We start from the raw sequence: 19,559 nt of genomic DNA on the forward strand, positions 1-19,559 counted from the left end.
CCTCCGGGATAGGTGGCCCCACCCGGTGGACCCCCGGGACCGTTCCGGTGGTCCCGGTACAATACCGGTGACCCCCAAAACTTTCCCGGTGGCCGAAACTGGACTTCCTATATATAATTCTTCACCTCCGGACCATTCCGGAACTCCTCGTGACGTCCGGGATCTCATCCGGGACTCCGAACAACTTTCAGGTTTCCGCATACTCATATCTCTACAACCCTAGCGTCACCGAACCTTAAGTGTGTAGACCCTACGGGTTCGGGAGACATGCAGACATGACCGAGACACCTCTCCGGTCAATAACCAACAGCGGGATCTGGATACCCATGTTGGCTCCCACATGTTCCACGATGATCTCATCGGATGAACCACGATGTCGAGGATTCAATCAATCCCGTATACAATTCCCTTTGTCAATCGGTATGTTACTTGCCCGAAATTCGATCGTCGGTATCCCAATACCCTGTTCCATCTCGTTACCGGCAAGTCTCTTTACTCGTACCGCAATGCATGATCCCGTGACTAACTCCTTAGTCACATCGAGCTCATTATGATGATGCATTACCGAGTGGGCCCAGAGATACCTCTCCGTCATACGGAGTGACAAATCCCAGTCTCGATCCGTGCCAACCCAACAGACACTTTCGGAGATACCCGTAGTGCACCTTTATAGTCACCCAGTTACGTTGTGACGTTTGGCACACCCAAAGTACTCCTACGGTATCCGGGAGTTGCAAGATCTCATGGTCTAAGGAAAAGATACTTGACATTGGAAAAGCTCTAGCAAACGAACTACACGATCTTTGAGCTATGCTTAGGATTGGGTCTTGTCCATCACATCATTCTCCTAATGATGTGATCCCGTTATCAACGACATCCAATGTCCATAGTCAGGAAACCATGACTATCGGTTGATCAACGAGCTAGTCAACTAGAGGCTTACTAGGGACACGTTGTGGTCTATGTATTCACACATGTATTACGATTTCCGGATAACACAATTATAGCATGAACAATAGACAATTACCATGAACAATGAAATATAATAATAACCATTTATTATTGCCTCTAGGGCATATTTCCAACACGACCGGCACGCTCGTCGGACGCCGTCACACTCGTCGGATGTTGTCAGGGCAGCTAGCTGGTCTGTGCGCGCCGCGTCTCCCCTCGCCGGCCATCTCCTTCTTCGACGCCCGCAAGCTGTTCGAGAGTTTGCCACGGTATGAAAATGGACTCCGCCGATGAGTTCTTTTTCCACAATTTCATTTGCGACTCCGACGATTTGTCGTCCGTCGACGAGGAGGAGATATTGGCTGCCGTGTTGGTCCATCACCACCTCAACAACCAGCAGCCGTTGTTCCGTGGCTCCATTCCGGGCCACCTTCCGGCGTTGAATCGTAACCGAGAGAGTGGGCATTTCCTTCTCTGGAAGGACTACTTTGATACAACAAACTCGTTGTTCAAACATCACAAATTCCGCCGCCGGTTCCGTATGAGTAGGCATGTTTTCAACCGTATTAGAGAGGGAGTGGTCGGCTATGATGACTACTTCGAGTGCAAAGAGGATGCCGTCGGCAAGATTGGTTTCTCCTCTTATCAAAAATGCACTCCCGCCATCCGAATGCTTGCATACGGAGTGCCCGGTGATCTCATTGACGAGTACGTCCGTATGAGCGAGTCTACATGCCTAGAGTCCCTGTATAAGTTCTGCAAGGCTGTGATTGCTGTGTTTGGCCCTGAGTACTTGAGAGAGCCGACGGCTGCAGATACAGCCCGTTTGTTGGCGATGAATGCTAGCAGGGGCTTCCCGGGGATGCTTGGCAGCATAGACTGCATGCACTGGGAGTGGAAGAACTGCCCTTCGGCTTGGCAAGGGCAGTATAAGGGACATGTCAGGGCTTGCACTGTCATACTAGAGGCCGTGGCATCTCAAGATCTCTGGATCTGGCACTCTTTCTTTGGCATGGATGGATCACACAATGATAGCAACGTGCTTCAGCGCTCGCCGGTGTTTGCTAGGCTTGCCGAAGGCAACAGCCCACCGGTGAACTTTACTGTCAATGGCCACAACTACGACAGAGGGTACTATTTGGGTGACGGTATCTATCCTCAGTGGACCACTATTGTAAAGACAATACCCAACCCTGTTGGAGAGAAAAGGAAAAGATTTGCCCAAGAGCAAGAGAGTGATAGAAAGGAGCGTGCCTTTGGTGTTTTGCAATCTCGATGGGGCATCGTTCGGTATCCTGCTAATACTTGGAGCACGCAGAAACTATGGGAGGTGGTGACTGCTTGTGTGATCATGCACAATATGATCGTAGAAGACGAGCGCCCGGAACGTCTGTACGATCAAGGCTTTCAGTTTCAGGGTGAGAATGTTGTGCCTGAGCATAGAGTAGCGGCAACATTTGAGCAGTTCACTCAGTTTCATGAAGACATGCGTGATTGGAAACTCACGTGCAACTGCAAAATGATTTGGTTGAGTATATGTGGACTCATGTTGGCAACCAATAGATGTATCTTCTTTTATTCGTTTGCAAAACTATGTGAAACATTTTTATTTTTATTTGGCCTGTAAAACTATACTATTTATTTGGGCGGACTATTTTGTTTGTTAAATTTTCATTTCACAATATGTTGAATGCAATGCAAAATTGGGCGGCCAGCCGGCCACGCCTGCACATATGGGTCGGCGCGTTGGGCGCGCTGCCGACCCATATGAAAAACAGGGCGGACGCCCAGCGGGCGGCCGACCCAAACGGACAAAGCAGACGAAATCGCCGTCCGTTTGGGTCGGCCCGTTGGAGTTGCTCTAAAACCCGCAGCGTTAGGTTGCCGTAGAGAAGAGTCCAGTGGTGAGCATCTTAGAGCATCTCTAGCCGTTGAGCCCCCCAGGAGGCATTTTTTTTGCCGCCTGGGGGGCTGCCGGCGAAATTTTTCCCTGGGAACGAGAAAATGTCCACTCGTTGCCCCCCCCCCCCACGCACTTATCCACTCGTCACCGCAGGGCAGGCCGCCTTCGCCTCGCCTGCCGCTCGCCGCCTCCGCCCTCGGCCCTCCTGCTCGTCGCCCTCGCCACGGCGCTGCTCGCCGCCACGGACAGCAACGTGGACTCCATCCCCTTTGCCGGAGACCAGGCGCTCCGCCCTGGGCCGCAGCAGGAGCAGGACCAGCGCGGCCTGCCGGGCGTGTCGAGCAACTCGACCAGCCATGGCTTCTGGACCTGGCGCATGGCGCCCGTCCCACCAGCGCTTGAGCGGGCCGCCCGCGTACTTGGCGGCGAGCGACGGCGCCGACCGGGTCCGCCGGAACGCCCACTCGGCGGACGCGGAGGAGATGGGCTGGATCTTGCGAGGATGGTGGCCATGGCGCCCAAGCGAGGAGGAAGGAGATGGTCCGCGAGCCCTGCCTCGGCCATGCGCGCTGTGTGGAAGGAAAGGGAGAGGAGAGGAGAAAGAAAATAAAGAAAGGGGAGGAGAGAGGAGAGAGAGGGGCTGACGAGTGGCCCTGTGCATGCAAAAGTCATCTGCCGGTGTCCCAGCTGCCCCCGGGGGGCTGGGTTTGGGGAGCACCGGCCGTAAATCTCGTGAAATCCGGCGAAAAACGTGTCTTTGAGGGCCTGAATGGGGCATTTTGTGCCCGCCGGCGTCCAAAAAGTGCCTTGGGGAGGCTTCCTGGGGCCGGCTGGAGATGCTCTTAATCCTCATCTGTCACATTTGATCAAGCACCTTCCGCGCTCTGCCGGCGGCCACTGCGCGCCATGAAACTGAGCGGAGACGAACAGAGTGTGCGCTGCGGTATTGCCGGACGGCACAGCGGCAGCGAGCTGGAGCGGCGGATACGGGCGTCCTTAGGCATGGGAGCACTGCAGAGCACGGAATGCGGCCGCGCGGTGACCTCGCCGTCCATGGGCACGAAGAGGAAATCGAGCACGGAGCATCGCGGGGAGCTCGGACTCGCCGGAGCGCAGGAGCTCGGTCTCGGCGGCGACCAAATCGAGGCGAGAACCGCAGCCAGCGCAGGGACCTCAGCCTCGCCGGTGCGGGGCGGGCAGAGAAAACCGGAAGAAGGTGTTTCTCTGCACTGAGAGGGGTCGGAGTGAAGCCAGAATCATCCTTACATTCACATTGATCGATTGATTGGGCTCCTGCGGAAGCGGACATGCCACATTGGTTGGGCTTCCGGTTTGTAGCAGGGCCGGCAGGCGGGGTGGGGCTTGGGCAGTAAACAGGGCCGCCGGCGGCGGTTGGGGCCCCGCGAGACCAAGAACGCAACGGTTCTTGGTTTCTTGAAGTCGGCGCCATCTCCCGCCCCTTCTCTTAGGCCTACATATACCCCACCCAACCGGAACGGAACCGATTGTAACCGCCGCATCCACCCTCCACCGACGACAGCTGACCGGAGCTTCCTTCGCCCCCACCAGAGACGAGAGAGAGAGAGAGCACCGAGAGCCAGAGCAGCGCGCGGGCGGGCACGATGCCGCCGCTCGAGATCCAGTCGCTGTGGCACGCGCGCCAGCTGCTCAGCGCGGGCCGGCGCCGCCGCGTCGTCTCCGTGAGCGGGGCGGAGTCCCTCGGTGAGGTCGCCGCCCTGGGACGGCTGCTCCGCCGCGCTCGCGACTGCATCCTCCCGAAGAGCCGACGGTGGGACGTGCTGGGCTACCGGCGCATCCTCAACCTCGCCAGCATCAGCGGCACCCTCGCCAGCCTGCGCCGACGCGACCTCCCCAGGCTCTACGCCCAACCTTTCGACCAGGCGCGCATCCAGCGCGTGCGCCAGCGCGCCCAGCGCGTGCGCGCTCTCTCCTCCCGCGTGTGCTGTTGATTCTTCAGATTTTTTGGCATTCGTTCGTTCGTTCGGGTCGTGCTCTGAAATTGCAGCGTACGTGGTAGAGAAACTTTCGAGTCGGAAATGTAAACAAACATCTGTTTGTTCGTCCAAATTAAACTCCAGATCCATGAACAAATTCTTTTGATTGGCACTCAGAAGATACACAAGTTCTTTCGATACTCTATTCTTGTTCATTTCTCTTCTTTGTTTCTATTCTATACATTTTTTGTCATGGTTCGCATATACAAAATCCATACGTTTGTATGTGATTTAGTACACATTCTTTTGGCACATTTCCCGTGATCCAGTGCAATGCAATGTGAAGAAGACCCACGTACAATTCAATTCAGTTATATATATCCTTGCAGTCCAACCAAAGGTTGGTGTCAAAAACATACTGTATTTCCCCGTAGGATAAGACGAATCGAATAGGCTTGCATTCTACCATGGTCCTATCTTGACAGGATAGACCAAACCTTCATATCCAAAGCTATTGAATAGTCAAATGAGTTCAACTCAAAACTAACTGTAAACACATCCATATGTCCAACAAGTTTTTTTTCTTAAAGTCATACGTACTGTACTACTCCCTCCGCCTGGAAATATTTATCGGATAAATGCATGTATCTAGAGGTATTTAAGTTCTAGATACATCCATTTTTATCCATTTCTCCGACGAGTATTTCCGGACGAAGAAAGTAGTACTATATAAGAACTTGTTAATTAATTGGCCATTGCATTCTGTATCAAATGCACATCTAAACAAACAAAGATCCGGATCCTCAAAAAAGAAAGATCCCTCAAAAAAAAATCTAAACAAACAAAGGATTTGCTTCACGCCACATCCTACCAAAGGTGTAAACCACATTGTCATATTTTGACATATAGAAACACAGTGTTGCAAAGGTCTGCGCGTGTCTAAATTTTCACAAACCGGGCATTAAATCTGGGCGTCCGGACCAGCGCCACGTACTCGTCCAACAATACGGTCCCACTTAAAAACCTCTCCAACACAATAACCGGTGTGCTCCAACCTTCTTTCCGGAAACAGGCACCGCATTCAAGCCGGTCCAGAGCCGACGCGACCACTCTGCAGCATGTCGGGCATTCAAGGGGCACGCCCGAGAGCGTCGCCCACGTCGCGTCCGCTCGCTCGCTATCTGCGCCGCGTGCAATGCCGGCTCAGAGTAGCACGACCAGACTGGGCGACGGGACGGCCTCCTACTGCATTGAAGCCGGCTGTTTATCCGTCCGTCTGCCCGGACAAGGTTGTACAACACACCAACTTCAAGAAGAAGAATGACAAGAAGAATGGTGTTTGTTATGTTTGCGGAGATCCTGACCATTGGGCTCCTAGTTGCCCTAATCTTTATGACAAACGTCATTTTGGGAAAGGCGGCAAGACCGCTAATGTTGTCATTGGTGACACTGACATGAAGGATGCTGGGTATGGTATATTTCCCACTATTTTTTCAGTGTGTCATTCTCCCGATTGGCTGATTGACACGGGTGCTAATGTGCATGTATGCGGTGATATTTCCATGTTTTTGTCTTACCAGACCGCAGGGACTTCCACCGTGCTGATGGGCAACAGTTCAAGTGCTTCTGTTCGTGTTGTTGGCACGATCGATCTGAAGTTTACTTCGGGGAAGATCGCGCGGCTGAAGAACATGCATTATGTCCCCTCCGTCACTAAAAATCTTGTTAGTGGACCTCTTTTGTGTAGAGATGGTTGCAATCTTGTCTTTAAGTCGAATAAATTTGTAATATTTAAGTATGAAATTTTTGTTGGTAAAGACTATGAATCAGAAGGCATGTTCAGTGTAAAGACCCGTGCACAATTCAATGCAGTCCGACCAAGGTTGGCGTCCAAAACATATTTCCGATAGGACGAATCAAATAGGCTTGCATTGTACTATGGTCATATCTTGACAGGATACACGGAACACTCACATCCAAAGCTATTCAAAAGTCAAATGAGTTAAACTCGAAATTAACTGTAAACACATCCATGTGTCAACAAGTTTTTTTTTGACTTCCCAAATATCAACAAGTTCATGTCAAAGCTTCACTGATTATGCCTTTCTAAGCGCCGTCGGTGTTTCTTAAAGTCATATTTACTGTACTACTTCCTTCATACGGAAATATTTGTTGGAGAAATATATGTATTTAGAGGTATTTTACTTCTAGATACATCCATTCTTATCCATTTCTCCCAGAAGTATTTCCGGATGAAAAAAGTACTATATAAGAACTTGTTAATTAATTGGCCATTGCATTTTGTATCAAATGCACGTCTAAACAAACAAAGACCCCTAAAAAATCTAAACAAACAAAGGATTTGCTTCACGCCACATTCTACGGAAGGTGTAAACCACATGGTCATATTTTAAGAGATAGAAACACAGTGCTGCAAAGGTCCGCACGTGTCTGAATTTTCACAAACCGGCATTAAATATGGGCGTCCGGACCTCCGCCATGTACTCGTCCAATAATACGGTCCCATTTAAAAATCTCTCCAACACAATAATCGGTGTGCTCCAACCTTCTTTCCGTGAACAGGCACCGCATTCATGCCGGTCCAGAGCGGACGCGACCACTCTGCAGCATGTCGGGCATTCAAGGGGCACACCTGAGAGCATCGCCCACGTCGTGTCCGCTCGCTCGCTATCTGCATCGTGTGCAATGCCGACTCAGAGTGGCACGGCCAGACTGGGCGACAGGACGACTTCCTATTGCATTGAAGTCTGTTGTCTGCCCAACATTGAACATGTGCGGTGGTCAAAACTCACTCTGGCACGCAATAACGGCAAGTGACAACATGATTTTAGAAGCGGCTCTTGCCGGCACATAAGCACAAGATGGCATTCCTTGCAAATGGCTGTCAGGCCCGACGTTCCCGACATATAGACGCCAGCTTGCATCCAAGCTCGCGAGAGGAGAGCTCGGAGGACGACGAACGGATACATGATTAACATGGTTTTTACTTGTTTTTGTATTCTTTTTTATTTGTTTACTCTCTCACCCCTTTTTTTGCTTTTGATGTCAACCTTTTTACATACACATCCAACATTTTTTTCACACATCAGGAACATTTTTAATATACAAAATTAACATTTAACATTTACCAAATACATGATTAACATTTTTTGAAAAATTATATTTTTTGACATCCACCTTCATACACACTGTATATTTTCTAATACATCAGCAATTTTTTTATGTAAATCTTTAACATTCGAAATTCATGATTAACAATTTCTAAAACTCATATGTTTTTATGTCTACATTTTTTTATACAGCAGGAACATTTTATATGTACACGTTTAACATGTCCCAAATACATGATTAACGTTTCTTTAAACGTATATTTTCAATTTCTACTTTTTTCATACACATTGTACATTTTGTATACATCAGGAAAAAATTTATATACAAGTTTAACATTATGCACTATTAATATTTTTGAAACCTTTTATTTTCATGTCTGTTTTTTCCATACACATTGTACATTTTTATACACCAGGAAATTTTTATATAGACGTTTAACATTTTTAAAATACATAATTAACATATTCCTTTTTGATGTCTACTTTTTCTATAAACATTGTACATTTTTTCTACACAGCTGGAACATTTTTCTAAACAATAGTTTTTTTAAATATATGACTAACATTATTTAAAACTTAATTTTATGTCTACATTTTGCATAAACATTGTATATTTTTCATACACAATAGAAATATTTTTCTATACATGTTTAATATTTTTGAAATACGCAATCAATAATTTTCAACTTTCTTATATCTTATATTTATTATCCTCTATAACACTAAGCTACTTAGTTTTAAAGAACTCACATTCAATCGAGGTCCTCACGTTCATAATTTCTAAGGTCTCACAATTAATTAAGGTATTCAATTTAGAACTTGGTCATCTGATTTTGACTGGGTCAACAATTTCTCAACCACTCCCATTCAATTCTATTAATGCACTATATTTCAAAATTTTGAAGCTCTTTCATTCAGTCGAGGTATTCAATTTTGATTTGGTTTAGGATTTTGACTGGGCCAACGATTTTTCAAATCAATCAGCAACAACCGACTTATAAAACATTTCAATCCCGCGCACCCTCCCACCATCGAGAAAAAAAGAAGCGACACCATGTGATATAGTAGTATCAATATAGTACATGCAACCACCGACACCAAAATTTTCTCACATAAATATAGGTTGGTTAGCGGACAACACAGAATCTCGCCGGCACAAAAGCACGAGATGGCATCCCTTGCAAACGGCTGGCAGGCCCGACGTTCCCGACATATAGATGCCAGCTTGCATCCAAGCTCGTCGGAGGAGAGCTCGGAGGACGACGACCGGATGATAGAGGAGCCGTTCGATGACGAGACCACGTCAGTTGCCGACTTCACCATGGCGCAAGCGCGGGTGCACTTCGAGCCCATCATGGCACAAGAGGAGCATCCGGAGCAGTCTGTGACCTCGATCTCATCCGGATGCTGCAAGAGGAGCAACGGTATAACCTGCACCTCCTCGAGCAGCAGCGGCTCCTTAATTCAAATTAGTTGGGATGCTCTAGAGAACATATCTATCACTAGTGTGAATTTGCCCTAATGTTCTACAAACTAGTTTATTTGACAGTCATCAATATGTTTCTCTCATATCTATCACCATTGTGAATTTGCATAACGAACAGAACATAAGTCATGTCTCAGATGAGGCACATTATGCCTATTGTGGAAGAGCCCCAAGCTTCCTCCTGAACTTAAAGTGGTCTCTCCCACACACTCCAATCCAAACCGAAGTAGCTGAACCTAGAACAGGATCTCAAAGAGAAGAGAATCTGAAGAGATGTTGCTAGTTGTATCACACGTGAAGCTCATAACTGTATGTACCCAACATAGAATCAGATAATACTTTCATAGCCATGATCAACAAATGATATACTTACCACCCTTGGTTATTGTGTGCTTGAGCCATCAACAACATTGCAGAGCTAGAAAGTAAATACATATATACAAAGACTTCCATTACATATTTTTTTTAGAAAAGCAGGATGACCCCCGGTCTCTGCATCTGGACGATGCACGCAGCCATTTTATTAATTATTCACAAAGACCTTACAAAGTAATACATCAGTAAGTCTAAAGCCACCATCATGGCAACATCTGTCGCAACTCCTAACCACTTGATGAAGGGGTGCCGAAAGTCTGAGCCGAATACCAAACAGACCTCGCACCAAAACCTAACATCTAAAGCCGGAGGCCCCAACCAAGCCTCTTGGCGGGTCTGGGACACACACCGGTCCGGCGCACTCTGAGAGGCCACCGGCGCCGTCTTCCATCGATCCATCTTCAGAGCAGGTACTGACGCAGCAACCTTGACAGGTTTGCCGTCGACGCTGATCGAGAAGATGAACAAGTTCTTTGGTTTGACACTGAGAAGATGAACAAGTTCTCTTCATCATTACTCTCTTCTTTTTTTGAGCATACCTTTTCTTGTTTTTTCTTTTCTCTTCTTTGTTTCTATTCTACAATTGCCACGTGACCCCTACACTTTTTGGCATGGTTTACATGTACAAAATTCATACATTTGTATGTGATTTAATAGACATTGATACAATGCAATGTCAAGACCCACGTACAATTCAGTTATATCCTTGCAGTCCAACCAATTTTGGTGTCAAAAATATATTTCCCATAGGACGAATCGAATAGGCTTGCATTCTACCATGGTCATATCTTGACAGGATAGACGAAACCTTCACACCCAAAGCTATTCAAAAGTCGAAACTAACTGTAAACACATCCAAATGTCAACAAGTTTTTTTTTTAAAAAAAAACTTCGCAAATGTCAACAAGTTCATGCCAAAGCTTCACTCATTACTGCCTTTCTGAGCGCCGTCGGTGATTCTTAAAATCATACTGTACTAGTAGTATATAAGAACTTTTACAAACAATGTCACATTTTAATTGCCTATTGCATTCTGTATCAAATGCATCTGTGAACACAGAATCTGATCACCAACAAATGTAGCATACAGTGCTTCCATCGACATGGTAAGTGAAATAGCAGGATGATCGAAATTATAGTCTTAGCACGTCAAGATTCTTCCACGTTTCAGGCACGGTACAAAATTACAAGCCAAATAGAAACCCACTAACCACGACAGTATATGTAATTTACAGTGCCGAGACGAATCCAGGGGCATCATCTCTCGGACCAGCGAGTGTCCTGTAGACATACAGCTTCTCCACCTTCTTTGCATCGTTGGCGCCTCCATCTGCCTGGCTGATGACCTCGACGTTGAGGCCTGGCATGGCTGCCGCGAGGGACCTGCAGCCACCCAGGGTGATGTCGCACGACGACATCCAAAGCGAGCGCATCGCCTCGTACCTGTGCGTGCCTGCAAGAAGCGCGGTGTTGCCAAATGGGCAGTTCCTGATCTCCAGCTTCCTGAGATTCTTGCAGCCGTTGAGCACATAGATCATGCCATCATCACTATCTCCTGCAAACGCGACAGAGAGCGTCTCCAGCCTCTCAGCGTACATGCCGATGTACAGGAACACGCTGTCCGTGAGAAGGCCAGACATAGATAGACGCCTGAGGCCCTTGCATGACCGGACGATTGCCCCAAAACCCTCGTCCAGTGGCTGGCCTGTCACGGCATCTACTGACCCATGCAGGCAGATATGCAGTCTGAAGGACGTGATTCGCGAGCAGTTCTTTGCCACCGTAATCAGAGCAGAATTAGTCATTCGACTGCAGGAATAGAGCATAGAGTTTAGCTTCCGACATCCTGAAGATACTGCAACCAGCCCTTCCTCTGTCACACCAGTGCTTGCTAACACATTTGCATTCGCAGGAAATATCCTCAACTCTTGCAGCTCCAGGCAAGAAGAGGCTACAACCTTCAATCCTGCATCGCCAATGTGATCTAGTACCTACAACCATTAAGCCGAAGTGAATAAAACATTTTATAACATGAAACAACCAGCAAGGACGAAACGCAAATGAAAGGAACATATGAACAACAAAGGTTTGCTCTAAGAATTTTTTTATCAGAAGTGTTCCACTCTAACTATTCAAGTAACCTTCCAATACTAGTTAAAGAGCTGTTAAGGCCTTGTACAATGCAAGGTGCTTAGAGGTGGTGCTTAGAAAAGAAATTGGTTTTTCTTAAGCACCGACGCTTATTTATAGAGGGTAGATGCTTAATTAGGCACCCCTCCTACAGAAATAAGCACTGGTGCTTGAGAAAAGCTCGGATTATTTTACTAAGCACCTCCCCTAAGCACCTTGCGTTGTACAAGGCCTAAAACACCCACACAAGGACCTTCTCTGGGATTAGAAACACCCAACAAAGAGACGTTAAAACACCCAAAATTATGTCAGCTCTTTGTGTGCGGTTTGTGTGGGTGAGCGCGTTAAGTAACACTGACAATTAAGTACAATAGCTATTAGACAATGTTTCCCTAACATCAATGAACCCCATATCAGTTATTACTAAATCATCATTTTGTCTTAGACATTCTCAAAATACAGTACCACGTTGACAGAATTTTCATGCCTACAACTTTTCCTTGTGCACAGCAAGGCTAGAAATGCATACTATAAAGTATATTGTAGCATTACTGAAGATGCCAAGAGAGGTAAAAAGGGTCTACTCCCAAAGTTCGCTGACATTTTTAAGATTATCATATCTTGCCACATTCGCAGGGTCTGGTATTTTCAAATGTCTATACTGGTACAAACTAGATTGTAAAACAAGTCAATAGATAAACATTGTGTTCTTAACTTCTTATGCAGCCTCTGTTAAAGAGTAACACATAAGAAGTTGAACTAAATGCATTTTGTATGTCAAATATACAAAATTCTTGCCTAGTAAGTACCACTTAAAACAGCATATTGGGCAACATTTTCATTACTTGCTAATTGCACTACAGCAGGGTTGACAAAAGCAGAACTTCCAAATACATAAACATCTCATTTCATAGGCTTGAAGTGAAACAACATCCAACAAAGTAAAGATCTAGTAACTGCATGAAGTAATTTAACATAATAAGAAACATGCTAAATTTCCATAACACCAGTGCTACTAAACCTTACCCACAAGTGTTGGAGATTCTGACATTGGTGAATAGTTCCAATAAGATCAACTGTCCGAAACATTGGAGCATAGCTAAGGTTCAAGCATGTTAGGTTCTTGCAAATATAATGTATTATTGGAGTAATCCAACGTGGAGAATCCCAAAAGCCTGATAAACTATTCAGAGAAGTGCATTGCTGAATAGCACTGTAGAGACTGGGGAGTGCACCAGCATTATTGCTTTGAGCAACTAATCCTGTACCTAAATCCACCAGCTTAGGAGCGGAAGTAAGAATTTTGGCTAAAACAGCTGTTGGAACTGCACGATTTAACCTTAAGCTTTTAAGATTTGGACTCCTTGCAACAAGACTTTCCAATGCATTAGCACTCACTGCTCCATCCAAGCAAGCAAAATTCAAGGATTCTAATGATGTCGAAGGCTTGGGGAAACAACTCAACCAATGACGGCCTCGAAACTCCACCTGACTCCCTTGTAAGTCAAGCTCCTTGAGAAACCTGCAATGAAGAGTTACAAATTAAGTAATATGACTTGCAATTACCGAAAGAACTTTTCTGAAGCAACACTTAACAAACTGAAAAGAGGCCGAGATGAATTAATCTTCATAGAACAGAACATGTGTATACAATAACTTCTAAGATACACAAAATTTGCCAGGTATTAACATTCTAATTGTTATCAACATAATCTGGTTTACGAATGACATCATTGTTGGTGACTCCTGATGCAAACAACCTACCAGTTCTACAGAAAACAAACGGACAGTGCGCAAACTATTGAATTGCCTTAAAGATGGTATCACCAAATATGTGTCACATAAATTATAATAATTCAATCTGGAGTCACATGGAAATGATGCTTTATGAATAGACATGAGAAAATATGTAAATATGACTGGGAATGTAATAATAGCTGTAATTGTTAATAATAAATATGAAACAACTTTTGAGTGCCTTACGTACATACAGGCTTTACAAATGTCATGGGTGGAGATCAGAACGTGGGGCCTTGGGCCTACATTAAGTGGGCTGCACAATGCAAGTAACAACCATGTACACCTAAGATTAATGAGAAGATATTTTCCACTATCTTAACCTTCCAAGTCGCGAGAACCGAGCGGTGTTTGGTTGGCTAGAGCACACGCCTGTGAGCTACCCACCCGCATTTGAGGCGCAGCCTCCGTAGGTGCCTCACTTTTACCTCAACAACACACAGTTTAGAGAGGGAACCCTTTAACCACTTTTTCTTATCTTTCAAGTTGCGATCTCCAGGTTTCGTTGTGTGAGACTAAGGAGTTCCATTGTTTAAGAGGGCAGGCTCACCAATATAAGGCATGCCGTATGACACAGCAACTTAAAATGAAGAACCAATTTGTTATCTCCTACAAAGTTCATCGCCCACACCTAGGATCTGACTTTACCCTTACCAAGCCGACACTGCCAGTACAAGCTACCCTTCGTTAGTGTTTACCCTGTTGCGTACATTGGTAACAAGGATTTGCAATTTATATTGCTGAAATTCCCTAGCCTTACGTAAATACCAATCCGTGGGCACGTGAATCCACCCGCAGAGCTACCAAATTATGCAAATACAGTAACAAGTTTGTGGTGAGATTCAAAACTGAAGAGTAAAAAATAAGTACGATGATTATGGGTAAGAATAGTGAATAATTACCATTATTCACCTAATTAAGAGTTGGTAGCACTTCAAATGTGAGCCCTTCAATAGGCTATGGGAGTGGACGTACAACCCACCACCTAGGTTCAAGTCCTCATGGACGTGATTTTATATTCCTATATATACTGTAAGGGTTTCTGACAGTTTTCTTTAAAGAAAAAAGGCAAGCGTTCCGATTCATGGTTTTCGAGTCGCAACTCATCCGAGTCGCTCTGGGGTAGCGGCTCGGAAAAAGTCGAGCCTGCAGTTGCGACTAGTCGCGACTCACGACTCGAGTCGACACTAAGTTGAGTCGACATTTTTTTGCAACTCATCGACTAGTCGACGACTAGTCGCGCAACTCGAAATCCATGCTTCGATTATATTGATGGGAGGGTCGAGAGACTCTAGAGACATATTTGAAATTGGCAATAAATTACTGGTGAAATAACCCTCGAGTATTCTAATCCTCCTTTAAATTGGAATGATATGACATAACCAACATTACTACATAAGTGCCTCCCTCTCTTTCCGATGTTATGGTAATGCCACATTGCTATATGTAAATCACCGACAGTCCACATATGTCTTTTAAAGTTACTGGTGAAAGAGCTCTCAAGATTCCACTTATATAAGTGCAGCATACCAAACTTTTTTATATTGATCAGATCTTGAAATGTATACATGCAGTCATGAAGATTATATAACACTGGAACCATGGATTGACCCAGTATGCAATGCATTCACAATCTCACAAACTGGTTTGAACAAACATCCCTTAAAATAAGACCTTCTTTAATAAACTGAAATGCATCTAAAATCTCAATCATTATTGTTTATCAGAACTCATGGAAAGGGAGATAGAGCAATGCCAACTGCCAAGGACTTATCAAGGTTTTTCTGTAGGATCATTTAAATGTCATTGATAGTTTCTCGGTTTCCATTCTAGGTATCCAAGATTCAAACAACTGTACAAGGATAAACAAGCTTCCATGATCTGGTACAAAATTGTAGAGCATCGAGATAAACTGGTTATGGCAAGAAGGTTGAATACGAATTGCAGTTTATGAGGCGATGCTGGCGATAACCCATTTACATTCAATGTCTAACGGGAGACACCCACACTCATTACCATTATCATAACATGAAAAGTAAAAGACTTCCAAGCTTGTAGCATTCTGACCTGCAATTGGTGGCAATAGTAGCAAGGCCATCAGTGCTGAATCCCTCACAGCTAACAAGGACTAGTGACCTCAAATTGGGGAATGAGTGAGCAAGGTGATTGAGGCAACCATCAGTGACAACCATCCGCTTCAGGCGGAGCTCTTCAAGGCCAGGGCATGCACGGGCACACGCATCCACCCATGGCTCCGCTGAGGCACCCCACCCCGCAGGGACAAGGTTGAAGTCAGCAAAGCGTGGCTTGCCCTTCACGGTCAGCGAGCGCAGGCAGGGGAAACGCGCGTGCACACGCTCTGGGCGCACCGCATAGCAGTTGGAAATGAACACGGAGCGGCGAGTGAGGCCCTCGATGCGGTACCATACATGGCACACGAGAGATGCAGCGTCGCGGTCACGGTGCGACGATACGAAGCCAAGGATGTGCTCCACCACTTCATCTGGGAAGTAGGGCATGTTGCCGCCTCCCAGAATCCTAACAAGCCACAATTAACTTTTACAGTTTCCAGCTGTGACCTGTTCACAGTCACACAAGCACAAGAAACAAAACATTGTGTTAGCACTGGGTACCAATTTACGACCATTTGCTTGAAATTGGTACTGTACTGGCTGATATGTGATATATATTCATACTCAAAGAAGTACTTGATCATAAATTTCCAAGAATTACTAAGCAACAGTCACACGAATTTTTGCATCTTTCCATAAGTAGAAGTATTCAGAAGAAAAGCACCGAACAACACCACCCCCCAAAGGCCGGAAACGGGTAGAAATTCAGTTCCAAGAGCAGAATCGACGGGCCGAACCGCACAAAGATGCCCTCCGACCGCACACCCAAAGAGTGCCACGGGGTTCGGCTGGACTGGAACCCCAAAATTTCCTCTCTTTTTTTCTTCCGGAAAAGGACCTCACAGCTATCATCAGCTCACCAAGCAGCCACAGAATCCGCAGGAAACTAGATGGATTAAACACCTCACAGCTCACAGCAAGGAAAGAAAAGACGAGATCAAAATTATCCGGCCAGTACAAGCAAGTTAGGGTTCGTCACCAGCAGGAAATCAGTCCCCGTCCGGACGGACGGATCGGCAGTCCGGCCGAGCGGAGAAGCTGTGGATGAGGAGGAGGAGGGCGACGACCGCGGAGTCAGAGGAGGATCCCTTGGAGGCGGCGTTCCTCGGTGGAAGGAGGCCTGGACCCGGGGGCGGGTGCTCGGCCGGCGGAGTGCGATGACCGTCAGAGGGGAATGAAAGGGACGGAGTTATGTTATTATTGTCGAATCGTTTTTATTTATTCGCTTTGTTATCTCACCCACCCCGCCTCCCCTCTCACTAACAGGTGGGCCCTCACTGACAGAACCTCTCCAGCGCCTCTCTCTCTTTTCCACGAGTCACCAACAGAAGGGCAGCGGCGGCGTCCGGCGGCGCGCGGCGAGGTGCTGCCCTTCTCCTCTCCCTCGCCCCCTTCCCCTTAGGGCTGCTCTGCCCCCTCTCTCTCGGGCGTCCCCATGGGTGGCTGACGGCGGCGGCGTTGGATGCCCTCTCTCCCTGCTCTGGTTCCCCTCCCCCTCTCTCCACCCTGATCTGCTTTTTCCTCTCCGAGCTGCAGCGCGAAGGAGGACAGGGACGAGCGGCAGGCCGGCGACCAGCAGCACCCCTCTCTTCTTCGTTGGTGATTCCTCCCCAGGTACTATAACCCTAGCTGTTCGATCTGTTTGGACAGTAGATTCGCTGATTGTGTGCATGCTGATCTCAAGTGCTGTCCGTGTGTGATTTGTGTGTATGCGATGGCTCGTGTTTATGCCTTATATGGCATGCTTCCTTCTGATTGGTTAGCTGCAGTTCGGAGGACAACATTAGTTCAGTTTTGTGCAGCATGCCATCTTACAAGTTATTTTTTTTCTTTTGTTTCAATTTTCTGCTGTACAAGGACAGCAAGAGGAAGATGCTGATTTAAGAGGCTGTGTCACATGTGCTTATTTCCATGTTTCTACTATACCTAGGCTCGGCTAGAACAATAAGTGTGCAGGTGCAGACTATCTGTAAATGTAAACGAAAGTAGCCAAATGGCATAAATCAAAATATGCACTGCTCAGTTCTTAACCACCTTGACAGAATCAGATCAGCAGCAGCAGCAGCAGCTGGAAACTAGAGCACAGCGTCTGTCCAGTAGAATCGCCCATGGAGCTGCTCAAGTCATATTTCCATGCCCGTCCGCATACCATGCTAACTTCTTTTGTAACCAAGTGTTCTAGTGGCCAAACATGACCACAACGAGTCGAGAATTTTAAAGTACTAGTACCATTTATAATCTCTCAGCAATCATATGACCGAACCCTTTATTTGGATTTGTTACTCCTGCTATATTGCAAACTTGGAATAATTGTTATGATAGGTCCTACGTTAATCATGGTGTATGCTTTCTTAGGGAAATCATGGTGAATGTCGATCATGATTTTGTAAGTAATATTTTTGAGAGGTGAATGCTGATCATGATTTTGTAACTTACGCGTGTCTGTTGAGGAAATGGATGTTTCTTTCATGGTTAACATCTGGAGAGCCGATAATAGATATGTATTACTATTTCATCCCTTTTGTCTGACGACCTTGCATATGATTCCAGGTTGGAAGGATGAGGAAGGGACTTCATCCCCAGATGCAGTGGATCTCGTACGTGACGCAGAGCGGCAGGCTGATCAACATCATGATGACCAAGGTGAACCACACTGGCAAAGTGTACCACATGAGGGCGAAGCGGCAGATGGCTCAGAGCCTGGGGCAGATCGCCAAGTTCAAACGCCGATACGAGCAGGAAGCGCCGGAGGAGAACCAAGACAAGTAGGGCATTGCTGTTTGCAAAGGAGATATACATTCTCCTTAGCCTTAAGTTGCATCGTCAGATTTTAGTTAATGAACTTTGTTCGTGGAATTTTGTTTCCATTCTCAGGGATAATGCTGTTTAAACCTCTGCAAGTTCGTGTCACTTGCATGTTGGGATTCTCAGAGCCATAAAACAAAAGGAAATTTGAACCCAATTAGTTTCTGTTTTGGCATCAGTTAATGGTTGGGCATGACAACGTGTCTTTGATTTAGTTCTGTTTCTACTGTATTACTAGTTTGTTTCAGAACATGTCTTTGAGAGATCGACTGGTATTGGTATTGTTGCTTGAAATCCTTGCTGTAGTTGAGAGATCGATGTGAACAAAGCTTGGGGGTTCTTGTGCTGCTTAGCTTGCAGACTTTGCACAACGTGAGCCTCTGAGGACCGAGTTCAACAACTTTGGTTACTTCAAGATGATGAATTTTGCCAGGATGGTGAAGATGAAGAGAAGACACAATTATACGAGAACAATTGGTAAAACATCCATCAGTAAAACACGCTGGCCTCTTCTAATATCGTTCATTTCCTGTTCATTTTCGATCGTGAAATGAACAAAATCTTGCGTAACAGCCAGCACATGTTCATTTTCCCCACTTTATCTGTCTACATGAAACATTAGCACAATTTCACATCATAAAAACATTCGGCACTTGTGTTGTGATAAATTTTAAGAAACAAAGTACGGCTATCAAATTTCACACAACTATCGTTGGCCCATTCTGATAGTTTGGAATTAACGCATCATAAACAATACACTTTGGCATGATTCAACATTGCACATTGCCAATTAGGCATCTAAATGTTATTTCAAAAGGCATCTAAATGTTCAACAGCATGGCACCGACTGCAAGGCTCCACGACTTTTAGCACGACTCTTGGCGGAACCTT

The 19,559-nt window shown here is 46.0% G+C and overlaps 2 protein-coding genes across 4 annotated transcripts; one reads left to right on the forward strand and one right to left on the reverse strand.

The window, feature by feature from the left end:
• Positions 1-10,798: 10,798 nt before the first annotated feature.
• Positions 10,799-17,044, reverse strand: LOC109763318 (transport inhibitor response 1-like protein Os11g0515500). 3 transcript variants are annotated; one of them, XM_073500497.1, is made up of 5 exons: positions 16,843-17,011; positions 16,541-16,718; positions 15,799-16,356; positions 12,961-13,456; positions 10,799-11,795 (listed from the first exon to the last, which is right to left on the reverse strand). In XM_073500497.1, exons 3-5 carry the CDS (start codon positions 16,248-16,250, stop codon positions 11,034-11,036), a joined length of 1,710 nt encoding a protein of 569 aa, XP_073356598.1. In that variant the 5' UTR covers positions 16,251-16,356; positions 16,541-16,718; positions 16,843-17,011; the 3' UTR covers positions 10,799-11,033. The 3 variants fall into 3 exon arrangements, with proteins under 3 accessions (XP_073356598.1, XP_073356597.1, XP_020177744.1); XM_073500496.1 differs by having other exon boundaries at positions 15,799-16,310; positions 16,528-16,718; XM_020322155.3 differs by lacking the exon at positions 16,541-16,718 and having other exon boundaries at positions 15,799-16,310; positions 16,843-17,044.
• A 51-nt stretch (positions 17,045-17,095) lies between these two features.
• On the forward strand, positions 17,096-18,882 carry LOC109763319 (uncharacterized). Its single transcript, XM_020322156.4, has 3 exons — positions 17,096-17,226; positions 17,400-17,477; positions 18,414-18,882. The coding sequence occupies exon 3, from the start codon at positions 18,423-18,425 to the stop codon at positions 18,630-18,632; it is 210 nt and encodes a 69-aa protein (XP_020177745.1). The 5' UTR covers positions 17,096-17,226; positions 17,400-17,477; positions 18,414-18,422; the 3' UTR covers positions 18,633-18,882.
• The last annotated feature ends 677 nt before the right edge of the window (positions 18,883-19,559 follow it).

Source organism: Aegilops tauschii, chromosome 5 (assembly GCF_002575655.3).
Source record: "Aegilops tauschii subsp. strangulata cultivar AL8/78 chromosome 5, Aet v6.0, whole genome shotgun sequence".
Classification (NCBI taxonomy): domain Eukaryota; kingdom Viridiplantae; phylum Streptophyta; class Magnoliopsida; order Poales; family Poaceae; genus Aegilops; species Aegilops tauschii.

What these genes read in the sequence shown, in the direction of transcription:
- LOC109763318 (XM_020322155.3), bottom strand. Translation starts at nt 16,250, where the DNA reads ATGCCCTACTTCCCAGATGAAGTGGTGGAGCACATCCTTGGCTTCGTA. An exon ending in ACTATTGCCACCAATTGCAG is followed by an intron (nt 13,457 to 15,798) that starts GTCAGAATGCTA and finishes TCTTCATTGCAG; the next exon opens with GTTTCTCAAGGAGCTTGACT. An exon ending in AGAATCTCCAACACTTGTGG is followed by an intron (nt 11,796 to 12,960) that starts GTAAGGTTTAGT and finishes TAATGGTTGTAG; the next exon opens with GTACTAGATCACATTGGCGA.
- LOC109763319 (XM_020322156.4), top strand. Translation starts at nt 18,423, where the DNA reads ATGAGGAAGGGACTTCATCCCCAGATGCAGTGGATCTCGTACGTGACG.